This window comes from Gobio gobio (genome assembly GCF_949357685.1).
Source record: "Gobio gobio genome assembly, chromosome: 4".
Taxonomy (NCBI): domain Eukaryota; kingdom Metazoa; phylum Chordata; class Actinopteri; order Cypriniformes; family Gobionidae; genus Gobio; species Gobio gobio.
In genome coordinates, this window is record NC_137100.1 from 44,521,780 (window position 1) to 44,542,045 (window position 20,266).

At 36.7% G+C, this 20,266-nt stretch overlaps 2 protein-coding genes across 3 annotated transcripts; both read left to right on the forward strand.

The window, feature by feature from the left end:
- The first annotated feature begins 163 nt into the window (after positions 1-163).
- On the forward strand, positions 164-8,008 carry LOC307124494 (gypsy retrotransposon integrase-like protein 1). Of its 2 annotated transcripts, none has more exons than XM_079813715.1 (8): positions 164-473; positions 1,474-1,667; positions 1,769-1,880; positions 1,974-2,115; positions 2,188-2,242; positions 2,328-2,585; positions 2,674-2,790; positions 7,067-8,008. In XM_079813715.1, the coding sequence occupies exons 1-8, from the start codon at positions 305-307 to the stop codon at positions 7,319-7,321; spliced, it is 1,302 nt and encodes a 433-aa protein (XP_079669841.1). In that variant the 5' UTR covers positions 164-304; the 3' UTR covers positions 7,322-8,008. The 2 variants fall into 2 exon arrangements, with proteins under 2 accessions (XP_079669841.1, XP_079669842.1); XM_079813716.1 differs by having other exon boundaries at positions 193-473; positions 1,474-1,623; positions 1,800-1,880.
- Positions 8,009-9,582: 1,574 nt separating this feature from the next.
- On the forward strand, positions 9,583-19,368 carry abcb9 (ATP-binding cassette, sub-family B (MDR/TAP), member 9). The gene is made up of 11 exons (XM_079814476.1): positions 9,583-10,629; positions 11,741-11,855; positions 12,030-12,160; positions 14,140-14,345; positions 14,544-14,741; positions 16,243-16,371; positions 16,441-16,629; positions 17,371-17,544; positions 17,771-17,930; positions 18,565-18,701; positions 18,797-19,368. Exons 1-11 carry the CDS (start codon positions 9,999-10,001, stop codon positions 19,103-19,105), a joined length of 2,379 nt encoding a protein of 792 aa, XP_079670602.1. The 5' UTR covers positions 9,583-9,998; the 3' UTR covers positions 19,106-19,368.
- The last annotated feature ends 898 nt before the right edge of the window (positions 19,369-20,266 follow it).

Below are 20,266 nucleotides of genomic sequence, written 5' to 3' on the forward strand. Positions count from 1 at the left end.
AAATAATTCAAATAATCAATATTTTTTTTGGGATGCATCTTGTTTTCCAAGTATATGAGTATAAATATTATAGCATGAGTTCGTATCGGAAAAGAGCGATAAATACCACGAGTGATAAAATATATGTTGTGTTTACTTCCTGGTACGTCACTCATTTTCTTCCGCCCGACTATTATTGTGTATTTGTGTGGACGCGCAAGTATAAGGCAAATCGCGCCTGTTGTTTTGAATTTAAAATTGGACGATTATTTAGCTGTACCATCTGTTATGTATTTAAAGCCCGTGACCGTGTATTCGCAGCAGAATGTTGAGTGTGGACTCGTTGCCAGTTGCCGAAGAGGAGGTGGTGGAGTCCAGCTCAAACAGACTGGGGGACATTTACACGTTTGTTGCCGAGGGCTGTTATCCTCAAACCATGAACCCTATTCGCAAAAAAAATCTCAAAAGATATGCTCAGAAATTTATGATTGACGGTGAGAGCAAAGCTTTCAAATGTTACATTGGGAATGTCAGTAATCTGTTATGTATAATTTACCCCCGGTTTCACTGACAAAAATTAAACCTACTCCCAAACTAAAATGCATGTTTGAGCTGTTTTAACTGAAAGCAGCTTGCACTGACATATCTTCAATTATGCCATTGTTTTGTCTCAAGATGCTCTGCACACCAGTAATGTTTTCTTCCAATGCATGTTTATAAAAGCTACTTAAATATCTTAATTGAACAAAGGCCAGTGTTTTTCAGTATTTCCTGGAAACAATGTTGCAATTTTTAACTCTGACAGCCCTTTATGTATGTATATGTATTGGCCTGTTATATCATATGATATATATAAATTAACATTTTCCTAGATTTAAAAATCCCCCGTCTAGAAATTCTATATATGTTGCCATATAATTATCACCAGACATAATCACTCAACTCTTGTTGAAAACTGGACACTACAAGCTTTTATATCTTGTTTTAATGGCTCTTGGTTTGAAAAGAAGCTACTAATGGGGGTTTCTGAAGCTATTTACTAATACATAACCATCATATTCCCCCGGTTTCACAGACAAGGCATACGATAGTCCTAGACTAAAATGTATGTTTGAGCTGTTTTAACTGAAATAATCTTGAACTGAAATATCTTAAAAGTATCTCAGTGGCATTGTTTTGTCTCAAGATGCACACCAGTAATGTTTTTTTTTTCTAGGACATGTTTATAAAAGTTACTTAAATGCCCTTATTGAACTAAAGCCTAATCTTAGTTTAGTCTAAGCCCTGTCTGTGAAACCGAGCCATTGTGTATTTGCTGCATGCAAATTTCCTCCTGATGTTTGAGACAGTCCAGTCTGTTCTAGTATATAAAACAGTCTTTAAAGGCATCATAAGCAAAGTTCCAATTTTTTTCGTGTGTGGTTTAGCTCATCTTACAGGATGATGAGTGGTTTATTTGTTTTATGACCTCTCTAACCTCTATAAATTCTACAGATGGCCGGTTATATTATGTGGGACCGAAGAAAGAAGAAAAGCGAGAAGTAGTGATTGAGGCAGAGCGGAAGAGACAGATATTCCTGGAGTGTCACTTCAATGACATTGGACATCACCTGGGACAGAAGAAGACTGTTCACAGGATTCAGAGTAAATACTACTGGCTTGGCATTGTCAAGGATGTTGTGGATTGGGTATGCCGTGGATGTCACTATCCTGACCCTTTTAAAAACGGATGTGTTTGTCACCGCATATTATTCATTCATGCCTTTATCTACTTAATCATCTTTTTTAGATTAAAGTATGTGAAACTTGTCAACACACAGAGCGGAATAAAAACCTGGCCAGAACGGTACGACCCATCAAGGTGGATGGTCCGTGGGACATTTTGGCCATTGAAATAATCGGTAAAAGTTTGTAAGAGACTTTTATGAAGTCTAATTTGTTAGCAGGACATATTTCTGGAGAGTAACCAAATGTCTTGCTTTTTTTGAAAATAGGTCCATTCCCAGGAACAGTACATGGAGGGAATACACACATTATTATTATTACAGATTACTACAGTAAATGGGTAGAGGCCTTCCCCGTACAAAAGAAAGATGGTCTCTCTTTTGCAAGATGCATTTCATCATCTATTTGCAGGTGAGGTTACAGTGCACCATTAATAAAGAATAAATATGCTGATATGCTAAAATGTGTTTTTCTCCCCTCCAGATTTGGCCCAGTAAAGACAATATTTTGCTCTCAAAGTGCTGACTTCTGTGAGGAGGTAGAAGCTTTTGTCGAAATACCAACCTTTTATTTGAAACAGTGGATTAACTCTATTTTCACAGCATTATTATTGATTATTTCAGGTTACAAAGCACCTGTGCGACCGGTGGAACATAGCATTAAGAGTGTTGCCAGTAGACCAGCCGCAGAGAAACGCACTGTATGATCGCAGCAGTAATCTGCTGAAAGATGCCATAAAACAGATGGTGGTGGAGAAACAAGTAGAATGGGATGATTTTCTTGATCCAGTTTTGGCCATCTTCAGGACATCAGTCAACCCTACGACAAAATTTACGCCACACTTTTTAATGTTTAACAGAAAAGCCAGCATATCTAGTGAGGTAAGAGAATTAACTTTTAAGATATGGTAATACAGTATTACAATAAGCAAGAAGTTACACTGACTGAATTTATGTTCTCTTTTTTAAGACAAATTTTGATCATCTTAGCTGCTATCAGGACCAGGAGGAGGATACCCTTAATGAAGAGGAGACAAACTCTTTTCTTTCCTCCATGCAGGAGCAACAGAATAACATCAAACAGATGGTAAGGTCTGAGCATTTGTTTGTGTAGTTAAAATTTCTTTTACTAATAAATCAGTTAAAGGAGTAGTTCACTTTAAAATGAAAATTACCCAATGATTTACTCACCCTCAAGCGATCCTTGCTGTATATAGTCTCGCGTAGCCAGCCCTTCAGACTGGCGGTAGAAGGTCTGGACTCTATTGTAGCTTTCATTGGTCGAGGACTGCCTAAGAGGACGTTTTACTGACATGCAACCAATCACAGTCCGTTTTGTTCCGCGTCATGTTTAGGGGTGTAAAATGCAAAGTCTATGTCCCTGCAATAACAGACCAGGGGCCCGTTCTTCGTGCCTCGCTAACTCAGTTAGCTGGATTTGATTGTTGACGATTTGGCATGATCTTGGATTGTTTGGTTCTTCGAAGCTCATCCTGGACTTGCTGTCATAGTAACTGGTCCGTAAGCTTAAACCTGCTCATGAGCAGGCTTATTTCATGTAAACAGGATTAGATTGCATCTTGAGGTGATACTTAAAATCTGTCCCAGCCACTGCTACTTTATTACAAGAGTGCATTACTGAACCAGGGGCAATAATAATAATTTTAAATAATAATATAAAAATGTTATATTGTATATGTATGTATATGTTGTATAATGTATAATGTTGTGTATAATACTATAGACACAGCCACTTGATTGAGCGATTTATTTGTGATGGAATAATTACTTTATATAATTTTTTTATATATTTTTTTATATTTTTTATTGGTTTACACACATGTTGTACAGTTACTCTGAGCCGTGCATTAAGTGATCACTGATATTATGGGAGTGGCTTGATGCAGCGCAAGAGAGGATAATTTTATCTTGACCCATAAGAAACTGTCACGTTACAAATCTGCTTCAAATTAGATTAAAAATTAAATTACAACATTGAAATAAAAATGTAAAGGGTGTACAAATAATGTATAAAATCGTGAATATAAATAATTGGTAATCATGTTTAAAAAAAAAAAAAAAACATTTATAATTTATCTATTATAACTTTTATGTTGGTTTGGTCGTTTGGCTGTTTCCTTATAAAGGTTCAGAAATTTGTGGGGAGGTTTTTGTGTAATTTGTCACGTTTTTTGCCAGGTGGCTTTTTAATTTAAATGATGTCATTACGTTGCTGTCTTGACGCCAGCCAATCGCTGCATTGCTGATCGTGGTTTCGAGTATCGATGCATCTGCCCTCTTCAGGGAAAAAAAGAACGCTCAGTAATCTTAGATCATTTAATCCGGATATTTTAATCCAATCCGCAAATTCGTTTGAAGAACCAAATTAGCCAGAGATCAGTTATCACGATTAAAAGATCTGGGATCTGTCAAATCATCTTAGATGTATTAAGCGAGGTACGAAGAACGGGCCCCAGCTTGCATCTTTAGATTATTCATTCAAGAAGCTTGTGCAAGTTTACTGAAGCCACAAACCTCACATAATTTTGAAAATCCAGCATTTAGTTGATCCTGGTGAGCGCTTGTTGTCACAGTTGTAAACGACAGCATTCTTCTTCCACAAGAGAGTTTGGGGTCACGGCATTTGTTTTCACGCAGACCGTTAAAAAACGTAACACACTCGTCTCGCGGACATCCTGTAGAATTCAACCAATCAGATGACAACTTTGAAACTCCTGTCCGTATTCAACTTATGAAAAAAGCGTAACTGGCGTGACGTATCAGTTGAACATAGTTTTGAACAGGCACGTGCAGAGGGGGGGGGCTTTCCCTGCCCTTTTTCAAAATGAATCAAAAGTGCCCCTTCTCAGACAAATATCAATGATAATATCGTGGTCAATAAAACTAAATAAATGTGATTATTATAACATGACAATGTATACAATAGTAACGAACGGCTCAAAAGTCGGACAATTTCTGTTGAGGCGTTGCTATAATGCGTTGCTATGGGTCGCGTGCGTTTTGATTGACAGCTGATTTTCCTCTGTTCGGAAGCGGCTCTCGAGCCAAATATGGTCCTTTCAGAGAGTGTGTGGCCTTACGGGAAAAAAAGTAAACCAATATTTTTTTTTTCATCCATAATCAGAGCTAATGTGTTGATTTAATTACAAATCTATATATTATATATTTTAAAGTATTAAACAATTCACCAATGCCCGTTTGTCATGTATATACACCAACCAATCGTGATCTGGCAAAGCAAGTTCAAATTCCATTGGGCGATGTGAAGTGGATCGGTAATTTTCTGTTCTTATTCATAAATCGGTTGAAAATTACATGGACAGACGATCTAACATTTGTGGAACGATTTCCTGTGGTTTGTCTCATTTTATAAATTGCATCACTGACAAAATGGATTTTAACAAACAAATCCCTGCACAAAACCATGCAGCAGCAGCAAAAGTCGTATTAATGGTAAGTGTTAAATTCACTTGTATTTATGTATATTGATACACCGTTTACTATTTCATGAATAGGCATGTGCCGGTATCAAATTTTCATGTTGCGATTAATTGCTGAAGCTTTTATCACGGTATACGGTATTATCACGATATTGAAATAAGTTGCAAAAAAAGTGTTGTCATACTATAACAGGTTAAATCACTTTCTTATAACAAAAGAACCAAACATTTAAATACAATAAAGCAATACACAAAAATGTATAAAGTAAACAAATATTTAAAACAGATTAAAGTGCAAAAGAATTATAAAGAACAATAGGTATGCTGAAATGTACATTTAACTAAGATTAATTCATTCTTTAGAAGTATTTTTCATTGTCAGTTTGTTAATGAAGGAACTAATGTTAAATACTGGAGCCTTGTAAAGTGTGTGATTGAACAACAGTCAGAACATATTCAAGGGCATGTAATTTAGTCCAGATTAAAATATAAAATGCAAGTTTGAAAATGAATAGCCTTAAGTCTTTAAGTATTATGTATTAGGTTATGTGATTACTGGAGAAACGGCTGCATTTCTGCTGTTCCGTCAGCGCCCTCTGCTGTCGAAGAATGAATGTGCACTTCAGCACGTCTCCTCATTCCGCCATGTGCTCGGCTCATGCACGGTCTATTTACATAAGTGCGCGTTCATCTTTGACGTGTTTTTCATTTTAAACGGTTGATGGGTAAAGTATTCTTAAAATTAATTCTAAAAATCTGAATAATTCGTAATAAATAATTATTCACGGTATTTTGAAGTGCCCACGATAACAATATTGTGCATGTTCATTATTGCGGTATATTGTATTACCGTTTACCGGCACATGTCTATTCATGAAACTATCAAAGTTAACAAAAATCAAGTGCCACCGGCACCTACAGGCCTATTATGTGAAGTGTAGGCTGGTGAAATGGTTACGTGAAAGGACTTTATTATATTACCATTTTTGAATATTATGCAGCATTATGAAAGTCTCTTATGTTCATCAAGCCTGCATTTATTTGATAAAAAACAGCAATATTGTGAAATATAATTAAAATAATGGTTTTCTATTTTAAAATAATTTAAAATATAATTTATTCCTGTGATCACAGCTGGATTTTCAGCATCATTACTCCACTCTTCAGTGTCACATGATCATTCAGAAATCATTCTAATATGAGGATTTAATGTCAATGATGGAAACTGTGATACTCTTTTCAAGATTCTTTGATTAATAAAAAGTTAAAAAGAACATAATGTAATAAAATTTCACAATATTAGGCTACTGTTTTTTCTGTATTTTTGATTAAATAAATGCAGGCTTGATGAGCATAAGGATATATATATATATATATATATATATATATATATATATATATATATATATATATATATATATATATATATATATATATATATATATATATATATATATATATATATATATATATATATATATATATATTTATTTTACATATTGCCCCTTTTTTACATATGAGCCCCTGCCCCTGAAGAACTCTCTGCACGGCCCTGGTTTTGAACTGCGAGAGGTTCACTTTCTGCGCAAGTTGAATACGGAAGGCGGTCTGTCAGAAGCTAGATATTTTTCTAACAAAACCCCATCGATTTGCTTCAGAAGGCCTTTATTAACCCCCCGGAGCCGTGTGGAGTATGCTTTTTTTAGCTTCAAACTCAATGACACCTAGGATGGCTTGAGGGTGAGTAAATCATGGGATAATTTTCATTTTAAAGTGAACTACTCCTTTAACTATGGTGCATGTGTAACTATTAGCGTTTATTCAAAAAGCATGTCTAAAAACGCTGATTTTAGTGCAGGCAAGCTGTGAAATTAGTTTATAATGTTCTTTTTGTCTACACAGGTAGTTACAAATATGAATGTTGCCTACAGACAAGAAAAGAAAAATGCAAAACGCAAGGCTAGAAACATGCCCTCCATTACTCTCACTGTGACCGACCCATTGTTCAGCACAGAGGAATCGCCCTCAGCAAAAAAGCTCAAGGAAAGCCTCTATTTATCTTTTCCTGTAGAGACTGTCCTAACCACAGTACAGAATGTACCTGAAGCCAAGAAGAATGGCTTAGAATATCCTCTAACAGACCCTGATGTGCACTGAAAATCTTTTATGATGGGACTGATCATTATCCGCTAAGTGTATTTGCATAGACTACAGCTTGAAGACCAGAAAGGTGGTCCACAGAGAGCATGTCAAGTAGATGAACTCATGCCCACTTTCTGTTTCAGCACACAAATAATGTAGCAAGATTAAAATATTGTATTTCCGCTTAAGGCGTTTATTGACACTGATGATGGTCTTAGATTGTGCTTATTATTTTACAGAATAGTATTTTTTACAACGTGAGGTCATTATGTCTGAACTACACACCCATGTTTGTTTTGCTTAGGTGACTCATGTCCTAGAAGGCATTTTTATCTGTATTTCCTTTGGATGAGTCATCTGAAGTACAGATTTCAGTATTATCTGTAAGAAAACTGCATAAACATTAACTGTGAAGATTATAATATGCAGGGCTCTCATTATCACAGAAAATAGTTTTGTTTTTTGTTTTTTTCTCAGATGATGGGTCTGATTTTGAATAGGATTTTCTTCACATGTGCTTCATCGTCAACTTTACCAACTCATCCATGTATGTGGAAAGGAAACTTTGAGTTCCTAATGTCATTATAGTTATAACCTCATACCTCATAAATGTTTTTTGCTCCATTCTGTTTTAAATTGTTATCCAACGATTAACTGTTATCATTTGTAATAAATGGATTTGTTAATCTGTTATACAATCAGCTCTGTGGCCGGTGTGATACATCTCGTGCAACTTTCTGTTTGCCTTTGAAATAACAGTTGATACGAAGGTGCAAGAATGGACGCACGGATTGCTGCAGATTTCACAATAAGGCTGACTTCAGCTTGTTGCTTGTGTCATCATTGGAACAGCTTGCAAAGTGGCGACATGTCTTTAGAGTGAAGCCATTTAGTGTTGAAATGCAGTGTTCTCATTTAAAATTGTGTATTCCCATATTCATTGAATGCTAAAATCTGACAGTTGTGGTTTCTAGAACTTTTTTTTTTTTTAAATGCACTTACAATATTATATTCATTATTGGAGATATGTTGGTGATATTTTAGTTTCTAACAGTAAATGCCGTACAGTTATATTGTTAAAACACCAACCTATATGAGCCGTTAAAACCTATTTTTACTGCACTGATGACAACAGTGGTGATCTAATAGAAATCCATGTGGTGACTAAGGCAGTTACATTTTTATTACATTTCTTTATGCATTCTGGCAATGCACCTTCCCCCATAAAATAAAGGGCTATTTATACTTTTTACTTCCTCAGTATTTTAAAATTAAATAATAACCTTGTGAAAAAGAAGTATGTTACGGAAAAATATATTTTAAAAGAATTTACTTAAATACAAACTGAATGTAATGTTTTTGGACACTTAAATGTTAATTAAAATGAAATGAAAATGCATTATAGTTTAAATTTATGTTAAATGCAATTAGTTGATCTCAAGAGTGTACTTAAGTACTTTATATATGCTTTCGTAATTACTTATATTGTCTTTGAAATGTAGTTTTGAAAGTGTACTGCCAGATGTACTATACTAACTAGCATTTATGGTAAACTAAAATATAATTAAATTTATTTTGACACTGTATTTTATGCATTATATTTGTAATTATACATTTGTAATTTAGTACATTTAAAACATTAACTTTAAATAACACTACAGTTCAAATTATTAATTATGATAAGCACATTAAATGTGCTTTATTATAGGCTCACATCAAAATAAGAGTACTTCGTTCCTTATATAAACAATGATTTAAAATGTACTTTAAGTAAAACTTTTAATATGAATTTATTACAAAGTGCACTGTACTAAAGTGTTTTAAAGAACAGCAATACAAGTGTAATCTCTATAACTAAGCCATTTATTTCATTGATGATATACCTTCAAGATTTGAAGTACCCTACAAGTGCACATTCAATACAATATTTCCCCCCAAGGGTGTTTATTGTCTGTCTTTTATATCTTAATTCCATTTGTTTTACAGTTAATTCTAACTTTCAGTTAGTTTTTTCACGTGGAGCACTAATCACTTTCCTTTCCTTTTAAAACGTCTACAGTGAAAATGACTGAACATAACTTTTATGCACATTAGGAGACACACAATAATAACCATTTTAAAATGTGCCTGTGTTGTTGAAATAAAGGTCCTCACGCGCTTTCCCTCACAATATGTAAATACTTGTGTACTTTGTCAATGTGACAGGAGCCCTCTCTGATTGGCCAGTTGTCACGGAGGCGGGGCTTCAGTACAGTATTATTTTCCCCCTTCCTGTCATTGCACCGCACTGGTAAGGAGAGACGATGGATGTTGTTGGCAATTGTGTGACTATTGAGTTTTATTGTCGTACCGGGAATGTTGATTTACAAAGGACATAATGTGCTGCTTTTTAGACGGAAAATCTTAGGATTTACATATAGATATTCTTTACTGCCCTAATGAATGAGTTAGTGTCGGATGTCAAGCTGCGCAGGCCAGCGAATCAACGTAACAGACGCAGTACATTGACATAGACTTTGTTTCACGCGCGCTCCTTTGATCAAACCAGACCTGTCAATCTGGGTTCACGCTGTTGCGTTATTGACCTACTCTATAGAAATCACCTCCATATAGAATTTTGCTGCTCACTTTTACCTGGGAGAGCAAGCCTGCGTGGTGCAGTTGTATCAACCTCTTCAACAGGTGTAGGAAAATGAGGGTTGCTATGATTCTTAGTGGCAACCTGGTTTTCACTCTAGTGGATATTGCGGTCACTACAATCTTGTATGTTCATGGATCAAGTCTTGATATATTTTCAGATGAATTAGAAGATTTTGACATACGCTGCTCAACACTGGACGTGTGGGGAACCGTTCTCATACGGGTCAGTCTTCTTTTCGGGGCCTCTGTCGGGGTGTTCTTTAACAGGAACGATGGTCCACGGAGGGTGTCAAACCTGGGGACGCTGGTTGCCCTCATTTGCCTTACCAACATAACTTATGCTCTGGCCAAGTTGTTGATGCTTTCTGAGAAGGGAGCTCTGATGTATGACCCCTGGTTCCTCAGTCTGTTCTCATGGACTTGTGCATCAGCAATAGGCATCATGGTCTCATGGAATCTGCTGTCACAGACTCCCAATGCTGTGTCTGAAAGGGAGGATAGCGAGGAGACGGAGAGGTTGGTGGATGGCATTGAAACAGAAGATGAGTCCAGTGAGAAGGGCAGGAAATCAGGGAAAGAGCCTCCCCATTCAGGGGCCACAATCGGCCGCCTGTTGTCATACTGTAAGAAGGACTCTGGTTTGCTGTCCATTGCTTTCTTCTTTCTTCTCCTCTCTGCTGTGTGTAAGTTCACTCTCAACAATTTCTCACAGCTATGACTTAAATATTTTAAGAAATGTAGTAAATTAAGTAAACATGTCATATTTCCATGGATATTCCATGACTTGTGTTGAACGGTATGTCTTGCTAATGTTGGCCCAGCAGTCATTCTCTGATGAAATATAGTTCTGTACAATTAGATTCAATATTTAATATGAACTAATAATGAACAATACTTTTAATGGACTAAAAGTGAACGCTTGCCGTAATATTACAATATTTTACTTTGCTGTAAAAAATATTGATTAATGTTGATACATGATGATGAATTAAATATTGTTCCGGTAAAAGACCTTAAAGTGTTACCACATTTTTTTTTTTTAAAGATGTTTTGAAAGAAGTCTCTTATGATCGTTAAGATGGCATTTATTTGATGAAAGTAAAATAGTAATATTGTGAAATATTATTACAAAGTAAAATAATTATTTTGTATTTTAATTTTTAAAATGTTATTTATTCCTGTGATGGCGAAGCTGAATTTTCAGCATTATTACTCCAGTCTTCAGTATCACATGATCCTTCAGAAATCATTCTAATATGCTGATTTGGTACTCAAGAATCATTTCTTATTATTATCAATGTTAAAAACAGTTGTGCTGCTTGATATTTTTGTGGAAACCATGATACATTTTTTTCAGGTTTCTTTGATGAATAGACAGTTCAAAAGAACATACTTTATTTAAAATACAAAAAATCACTTTTGATCAATTTAATGCTTCAATAAAAGTATTATTATTATTATTATTTTTTATCTAACTGACCAGAAACTTTTAATAGTGTGTATAAAAGTTTTTATGTACCTTTTTTCCCTTATACATACAGACGTTTTCGTCATATTCACCCCAGCAGTTGTGGATTTCTAAACTTAACGGTCTGATTACAGTTAGATTGCACATCATTGCAGTGTTGATATGTTATGATTGCTCTAATATTTACTCTAGTCATTACATGCTTGTGAATGCCTGGATTTGTCACACTTGGGGTTGCACATCTAGCACATTATATTGTTTAACATATTGTTCTCATCTCTAGTGCTTTTCAGCACAAAGTTAATGTTTTATTTTCCTCTTCATAGGTGAAGCTTTTATACCTTATTACACGGGGCAAGCAATAGATGGCATAGTTATCCAGAAAAGCATGGATCAATTTGCCAAACCAATGATTACTCTCAGTGTGTTGGCTTTGATCAGGTGAGCAAATCTGGATTTGACTTTTTCCTCAATTACTCGTAGTTTATGGAAAGCACTATAGGGATTTCATGAAACACATCCATTTGTTCTCTTTCTTTCTTTTTTTCTTTTTTACATTTGAATCCATGTTATATGGTGTCCTTTGAAAATGTATCACTTTTTTTATTTGTATAGCTCCATAGCTATTGGGTTTCGTGGAGGAGTCTTTTCTATTACGTTTGCCAGGTTGAACATTCGTCTTCGGAACGTTCTCTTCAGATCACTAATGCATCAAGATATTGGGTTCTTTGATGCCAACCATACAGGTAATATTGTAGCTCCAATCATAGCTTTCCTCAAACCAAAACGATACTTATTTAATAATATTTGTACCAAAACATGTATACTTTTCAAAGAAATGGAAAAAGAGAGGTGAGGCAGCACTTTACTGATATGACTCAAACATTCAGCCTAAACCACTTTGACATTGAAACTGTAATTTTGCATACTGAATTTCAGTTGGTCTTTTTTCTTACATCTATTTGCATTCTGAATTGTGATTGGCCTTGTCTTCTTTGCTTATAACCAGGGCTTTCTCACCACCCACTGTGGCTAGTGGTTTTACAAAGCAACTCAGCATATTCACCGATCACAATGTTGACATTGAGACCATGGGGGAAAACTGCCATATAGATATTTTTAATTGTACCTCATAATTTGGCTGCAGGTATATTAGGCTGCTGTCACTGATCTGACACATGTAACAATTATACAGTTACACATGCTTTTTCTTTCTCAACTGTCTATGTTCACTTAAAGTATAACTGACTGTTAACGTGAATACTCAGCAAGACGGGCATTTTGACATCGTTTTGTGTGTATTTGACTGTTTAAGCGCAATAAGCAGCGGAAAATAACTCCATTTAGTACTGAGAGCCGGCTTTATGTGTGCGCACTTTGGGTGTGAGAACAAAATCTCTGGGAATGAGTAAAATTATGCACAATATGCGCAATGGCATGCCGAAACTCAAGCCCTGCTGTAACACCAGCAATATTCATCTGGATCAAATGAAACGAGTGAGCGAGGGGAGACGGGTTTGAGTGCAGAAAAGTGCAGCTGGTGTCGTGTATCTATTCTGTATTGTATCTGTTGAGTATTGGAAGCATTTCATTGCACTTAGTTTATTATTTCAGATGCCTTTTTAAAAGACTGCAATTGAAAAATCTATATATTATAATAATATATATACACCGATCAGGCATAACATTATGATCCTAATATTGTGTTGGTCCCCCTTTTGATGCCAAAACATCCCTGACCCATCGAGGCATGGACTCCACTAGACCCCTGAAGGTGTGCTGTGGTATCTGGCACCAAGATGTTAGAAGCGATCCTTTAAGTCCTGTAAGTTGCGAGATGGGGCCTCCATGGATCAGACTTGTTTGTTCAGCACATCCCACAGATGCTCGATTGGATTGAGATCTGGGGAATTTGGAGGCCAAGTCAACACCAACATCAACTTGTTGTTGTGCTCCTCAAGCCATTCATGAATCATTTTTGCTTTGTGGCAGGGCGCTTTATCCTAATGAAAGAGGCCACAGCCACCAGGCGATACAGTTTCCATGAAAGGGTGCATATGGTCTGCAACAATGCTTAGTTGGTACTTATCAAAGTTACATCCACATAACAACCAAGTAACACCCACCTCGTCTGTTTGATTGGACCACACGGGCCAGCCTTCGCTCCCCACGTGCATCAATGCGCCATGGCCGCTCATGACCCTGTCACTGGTTCACCCCCGTTCCTTCCTTGGACTGCTTTTGATAGATACTGACCACTGCAGACCGGGAACACCCCACAAGAGCTGCAGTTTTGGAGATGCTCTGACCCAGTCGTCTAGCCCTTGTCAAACGCGCTCAAATCTTTACGCTTGCCCATTTTCTTGCTTCTAACACATCAAAATGTTGACAAAATGACAAAATGTTCACTTGCTGCCTAATATATCCCACCCATTAACAGGTGTCGTGATGAAGAGATAATCAGTGTTATTCACTTCACCTGTCAGTGAAACAGAAAACAAGATGTGCACTAAATGAGTGTCGTGATGCAACCTTTTATTTATAAAGAAACCAAAGCCTATAACATTATCTTATCTGTAACATTAATACTATTATTTTGCTGCCTTCAAGAAAGTTTAATTCTGTGTTGTTTTTTTTGTTACTGTATAAAAAGACCATTGGACCAGGGAAAGACATTCAGTACAGAACACATAAATGATTCAGCTCTCAATGGTTTGCCTTACAGGTGACATTACCTCTAGACTTACCTCAGACACTACTCAAGTGAGTGACCTCATCTCACAAAATGTGAACCTGTTCCTGCGTAGCTTTGTAAAGTCTGTGGGCATTTTCATATTCATGTTTGGAATGTCCTGGAAGCTGTCTGTAGTCACCATCATGGGTTTCCCATATATAGCTGTGGTCTCCAAACTGTATGGAGAGTATTACAAGGCAAGTTATGCATATGCAAATACTTTGCTTGATAGAAATAATAGAAAGTGGTAAATTGTAGTATATAGTGGCATGTACTCATTTCATTATTCACAAATGCACAATATACTGTATATATAATACCATTTTGCCATGCACTGATACAAAAGATGTACTCATGCAAAAAGATTAACATTACACATTTGTGATGTTCAACAGAAATTAACCAAAGAAGTTCAGACAGCACTGGCTCAGGCCAATAAAGTGGCAGAGGAAACAATATCAGCCATGAGAACAGTGCGAAGTTTTGCTAATGAGGACCAGGAGGGAGACTCATACTACAGCAGACTGCAGGAGATGTTCATTCTTAATAAGAAGCAAGCGGTTGCCTACGCCTGCTTCATGTGGTCAAGCTATGTAAGTATCTTGAACAAAGCCTTCAAAATCCTTAGTTATACAATCTAATGCTGCTTTCGCATTCTATCGAAATTATCGGAACTACGAGTTTCTTTCCTAGTAAAAAATTAGACATGAATGCCCTCTCAAGTCATATTTACCACTGGGCACTAGACATAGGCAAGTAAGAGCTGTGTGTGTAAACCTCACTCCCCTGGCCTCAAGAGTAGCACTAGCGACTGGCGCAAGCGGCTGCAGTCTTTAGGGTCCTTGTTAGCACACCCTCCATCCACGCCAGAGGCCCCGGTTCAAATCCCGCTCGGAGCAGGTAGAGTAGTACTGGTTACATTTAGTGCTGTGACCCGGATGATAGTGAAGTTTATGGTGGTGAGTGTAACGTAGGCCAGTAAGAGCTGTGTGTGTAAACCTCACTCCCCTGGCCTCAAGAGGTGTGCCTCGCGACTGACGCTATTGGCTGCAGTCTTTAGCGTCCTTGTTAGCATGCATAATTCCCACGGCGAAGACCCCCGGTTCAAATCCCGGTCGGAGCGGGTTGAGTAGGACCGGTTACATTTGGTGCCGTGACCCGGATGGGAGCGAGTGTAATGTAGGCCAATACGAGCTGTTTGTGTAAACCTCACTCCCCTTGCCTCAAGAGGCATGCTAGCAACTGATGCTAGCAGCTGTGGCCTTTAGCATCCTTGTAAGCGCGCCCGCATCCTACGCTGGAGACCCCGGTTCGAATCCCGCTCAGAGCGTGTCGAGTAGGACCGGTTACACATGCCAAAAACTTTAAACATGACGGATGGGAAAATGATTGCTGCTGTGACTGGTAATCTTTATTAGCCTTGTCTTGTCATTATGTAGTGCATATTTACAAATATGAATAATCGTTTGAAGCGTATTGTATGTTTTCTACACAAAATATAGCCTGTATTTGACCGAAATTCCAGAATTGTTAGGGTTAACGCAGTGAATGTTTATATGGTTGTCAATGATTAGGACACTAAATATAATTTTGGCTTTAATATGATTTTCCCTATAAATAAAGAATAAACCTGTGGCCGGTTGCAGAAACTGCTAATACTAGTCTTACAAGTTAGTCATCTACTTCAAGACTGGCCATAACTTTTTTTTAAGTCAGTGACATAAATAGATATTTACCTAATTTGATCCAAAAAGTAAGAATGATTAGCCCTTAATAATTGCTAGTTGGTCAGAGTTAGTTCTTAAGACACAGTCTTAACTTAGTAGCTATGTTTATGCATCGGGCCACTGGTGTCCTCCATGATTCCTATTCTTTCCGACAACAAAGCTCTTGAATGGACAAGCTTGTAATCACAACTTAAGTGCGAAGTAGAACATTTCCAATCGCACGTGACGGCAGCTTAATTTCTTTCCCTTTGCTTCTTGTATTCACATTTTCTTTCAAGTTTTGCCACATTAAACATATTTTAGAGGTTCAAGTCCACATTTACACTAGTTGTCAGTATTTCTTTTTTCTTCATTTCTTTTTTTGTAGATCTCTGAGCTGGCCTTACAAGTTACAATCCTGTTTTATGGAGGACACCTAGTGGTGACAAATCAGATGAGTGGAGGGACCCTTATTTCCTTTGTCATTTATGAGCTGGAGCTTGGAGAGGCCCTGGAGGTAATTTGTTTTTCTTTTAAAATGTACACGTGTGAAACACGAATCTGAAACACTCTGGTCTTTTTACAGAGTATATCATCGGTGTACACAGGTCTGATGCAAGGTGTTGGCGCTGCAGAGAAAGTGTTTGAATATATTGACAGGAAACCTAAACATGCCCTTGATGGTGAAGAAGCTCCAGAGACATTTGAAGGCCAGGTGGAATTCAAAAACGTGACGTTTGCATATCCAGCACGACCGGAGATGGATATATTGAAGGTATTCTTTGTTGAAGTGGAAGGTATTGATTTTATTAGGAAATATATTGCCATTTAATCTACTAACAGGAAAGTAAAACACCATGACCTGGTTTCACCGACAGGGCTTACATTAAGCCAGAATTAGGGCATTTAGGAAGCTTTTTATAAACGTGCCTTAGAAAAAAAAACATTATCGGTGTGCATCTTGAGACAATGGCACTGACATGTTTTAAGATGCAAGTTGCTTTCAATTAAAACAGCTCAAACATACATTTTAGTCTGGGACTAGCTTAAGCCTTGTCTGTGAAAACGGGGGATTATTTTACCAAGGCATTATGTGGGAACGCTTTTCTATGTACATTTTTGTTGGTTTGTGGCCACATAAAATATGTTCTGATTCATTGGCTGTGATTGTGACATGTTCAGCCACATTGTCACATTCAGTGTAAACGGATAAATAGCTTTTTGCTGGAATCCTATTACATTGCACCTGTTTAGAACACTGTGCAAGGACTGATTAATGTTAATGATTTTGGCTAGACATCTGAATGGCGCCAAGTAGAAATAACCTATGAACTGCAGAATTATTGAGATATTTTATCACCATTGTGCAAGCGTAACGGTAGCTATGGATGACTTGAATAGGGAGTAGCGATTGAATGCTGTTTTTATTCGTTTTATTTTTGAACTGATATGCTAGTGAATCAGTAACAGAATTCCTTGACATGAGAAGGAAACTAAACCCACATTTTCTTCTCAGAATGTATCCTTCAGTCTTCGCCCAGGGCAAGTAACTGCACTAGTAGGGCCCTCCGGTGGTGGAAAAAGCTCATGTGTGTGTTTGCTGGAGAACTTTTATGCCCCTCAGCAAGGCCAAGTGCTTGTGGACGGCCGACCTGTGAACACCTACAAGCACAAATATTATCACTCTAAGGTGAGATATATGCTGAGGTTGATCTGTCATACTGCATTTTGAATGGATACATTATTTTGTAAATGCAAGTTGTTGTTTTTTATCTGTATTTTTGTTGTTTTCAATGCAGCTTGTAGTACATTCGATGACCATAAGAGGGCAGTAGTTGCTGATAATGCAAATGGTGGTGAAGTGGCCTAACCAAAAGCAAATGAGAGATGTTAGTGCTTTGTTTTGTTTTTTATAGGTGTCACTGGTGGGTCAGGAGCCTGTTCTGTTTGCCCGCACTGTTCAGATGAATATCTCCTATGGTTTACCTGAAGCTCCTTTGGAGTCGGTCATCAGAGCTGCCATTAATGCCAATGCACATGACTTCATAACCGGCCTCTCCAGAGGCTATGACTCTGGTTAGTTATTATTATATTATATTATACAAAAAACATGCTTGAAAGGCTGTTATATTGAAAGGCTATTTACTGGAGTAGATGCAATTCACATTAAATGCAATTAGCCTGTCTTGTTTACTAAACGTCTGGTCGGGCCAGACAAATTTACAGAAGACACTGAATTTTTTACTGCAGCAATAGTGTAGGGGTAAGGCACAAGGCAGAAAGTTTTGACGCAAATCGACCCAAGGTTCGAATCTGCCTTTTGCTGAACTCGCTCTACTCCCTTTTCCCATTCGGAAAGCCATTTATTTTCAATAAAAATAAAATAAAAGTGGAAATAAAGCATCTAACGTGTTTAATAATGCGTGTTTAAAAAGTGGATGGGTCTTGTCCCACCCACATACAATTGTTCCGATGCCCATGCATTATATAATATTATATTATACTTTAATATTTATTTTTATATTATATGAATTTTACATTATATGTGTCCTAAAACATATTTAGATTTTACACATGAATTTTCTATATGAATTGCTATAATGACCGTAATAGATATTCAAACACTTCATTTTGATTTGATGTTTTTGACACGTGTTTTGTATCCGAGTTTGGCTCATAATTCATCACGCTGCTCTGTCCTCTGTTATAGGGGTCGGAGAGAAGGGCACTCAGCTGTCTGGTGGGCAAAAGCAGAGAGTTGCAATTGCTCGGGCTCTCATCAGAAACCCTCGCATTCTCATTTTGGATGAAGCCACAAGTGCACTAGATTCAGAAAGCGAATACATAGTAAGAGCTGTTGATCTTGAAAGGCTGTGGCTCAAGTGAACATACTTATTTTTAGTCTTGCATTAGACTTCATTCATGTTACTACTTTGTTTTAGGTTCAGCAGGCTCTGAACAACTTGATGCGAACGCACACGGTTTTAGTGATTGCCCACAGACTGAGCACAGTGGAGAGAGCAGACAACATCCTAGTGATCGACAAAGGCTCTGTGGTGGAGCAGGGCCCTCATGCTGAACTCATGGTCAGAGGAGGCCTCTACTGTAAGCTGGTGCAGAGGCAGATCCTGGGCTCTGAAATAGATGTAGATGGTCACAACCCATCGCCAGCCCCACCTCGGGTGCTGAAGGAAGGAGATAAGGAGAGTGAAGAGGACTGTAGCGACACTGAGTATGAAGCACGCTACTAAGAGAAAGTTGACATGTGCTTCACATGATTGTTGGTATGAAGGCTTTAATCTTGGATTGACTTTTTTTAATGCAATCTTGAGAAATATCACACATTTTGCATGTCAAAGAGTGTTTACTAGACTGGGGCACTGCCTTGAATAAAGCTTTAAGCTATAAATACTTGATATACTTGATGTACTGTACATTTGTTTCAAATGTAAATAACATATAATTTAATGTTATTAAACACAATTATGGAAATAAAATGAATTGATAGACAGATCATTGTTTTTATTTTTTTAAATAAAGGTCCCATATACTAATACAGTTAATAGTGCATAGTTTGTAGCATTTAATAATATTTTGAATTAGCTTTTATTTGACTATTTTCAGCTTTCATTTTAATTTTACTTTATGTTTTAGTTATGTTATGTGATTTTGTCATTACTATTAGTCATTTGTACACAAGTTTAGTTGAAAATGGACAAACAGCCTGCTGGGTAGTTTTATTTAACTCAACTATTGTTTAAGAATTACTGTATTTCTAGCTTAAAATGAACCCAAAGTATGTTGGAAATTAAAATGTATTAATATGTTTAATAAATTAACATTATTAATACATTTAATGAATAATAATTAAACAATAAACATTAATAAATGTTCACCTTTTGATTATTATTGTTGCCTCTATTAATTATGTGTCTGAATTTTAATTTCCAACCTATTTTGGGTTCATTTTAAGCCAGCCATATAGTAATTTTTTTAACAATAGTTGGGTTAAATAAAACTGCCCAGCACAGCACGTTGGGCAACTGCTGGGTTAAAACGACCCAATTGCTCGGTCTGTCCATTTTAAACCCAAATTGGGTTGTTTTAACCCAGCATTTTTTTAGGGTGTATATATCAATTTATTAATAATTAGTTCTAGTTTTCGTTTTTGTAATTTTAGCACTTCAACATAGATAGATAGATAGATAGATAGATAGATAGATAGATAGATAGATAGATAGATAGATAGATAGATAGATAGATAGATAGATAGATAGATAGATAGATAGATAGATAGATAGATAGATAGATAGATAGATAGATAGATAGATAGATAGATAGATAGATAGATCTCCTCTTGCACAAAGACACGTCAGAAACGTAATAATTATCTTGGCAAAAGTTTGTGAGCA

What these genes read in the sequence shown, in the direction of transcription:
- LOC307124494 (XM_079813715.1), top strand. Translation starts at nt 305, where the DNA reads ATGTTGAGTGTGGACTCGTTGCCAGTTGCCGAAGAGGAGGTGGTGGAG. An exon ending in ATTTCATCATCTATTTGCAG is followed by an intron (nt 2,116 to 2,187) that starts GTGAGGTTACAG and finishes TCTCCCCTCCAG; the next exon opens with ATTTGGCCCAGTAAAGACAA. An exon ending in GTGCTGACTTCTGTGAGGAG is followed by an intron (nt 2,243 to 2,327) that starts GTAGAAGCTTTT and finishes TGATTATTTCAG; the next exon opens with GTTACAAAGCACCTGTGCGA.
- abcb9 (XM_079814476.1), top strand. Translation starts at nt 9,999, where the DNA reads ATGAGGGTTGCTATGATTCTTAGTGGCAACCTGGTTTTCACTCTAGTG. An exon ending in CTTTGATGCCAACCATACAG is followed by an intron (nt 12,161 to 14,139) that starts GTAATATTGTAG and finishes TTTGCCTTACAG; the next exon opens with GTGACATTACCTCTAGACTT. An exon ending in CGGAGATGGATATATTGAAG is followed by an intron (nt 16,630 to 17,370) that starts GTATTCTTTGTT and finishes TTTTCTTCTCAG; the next exon opens with AATGTATCCTTCAGTCTTCG.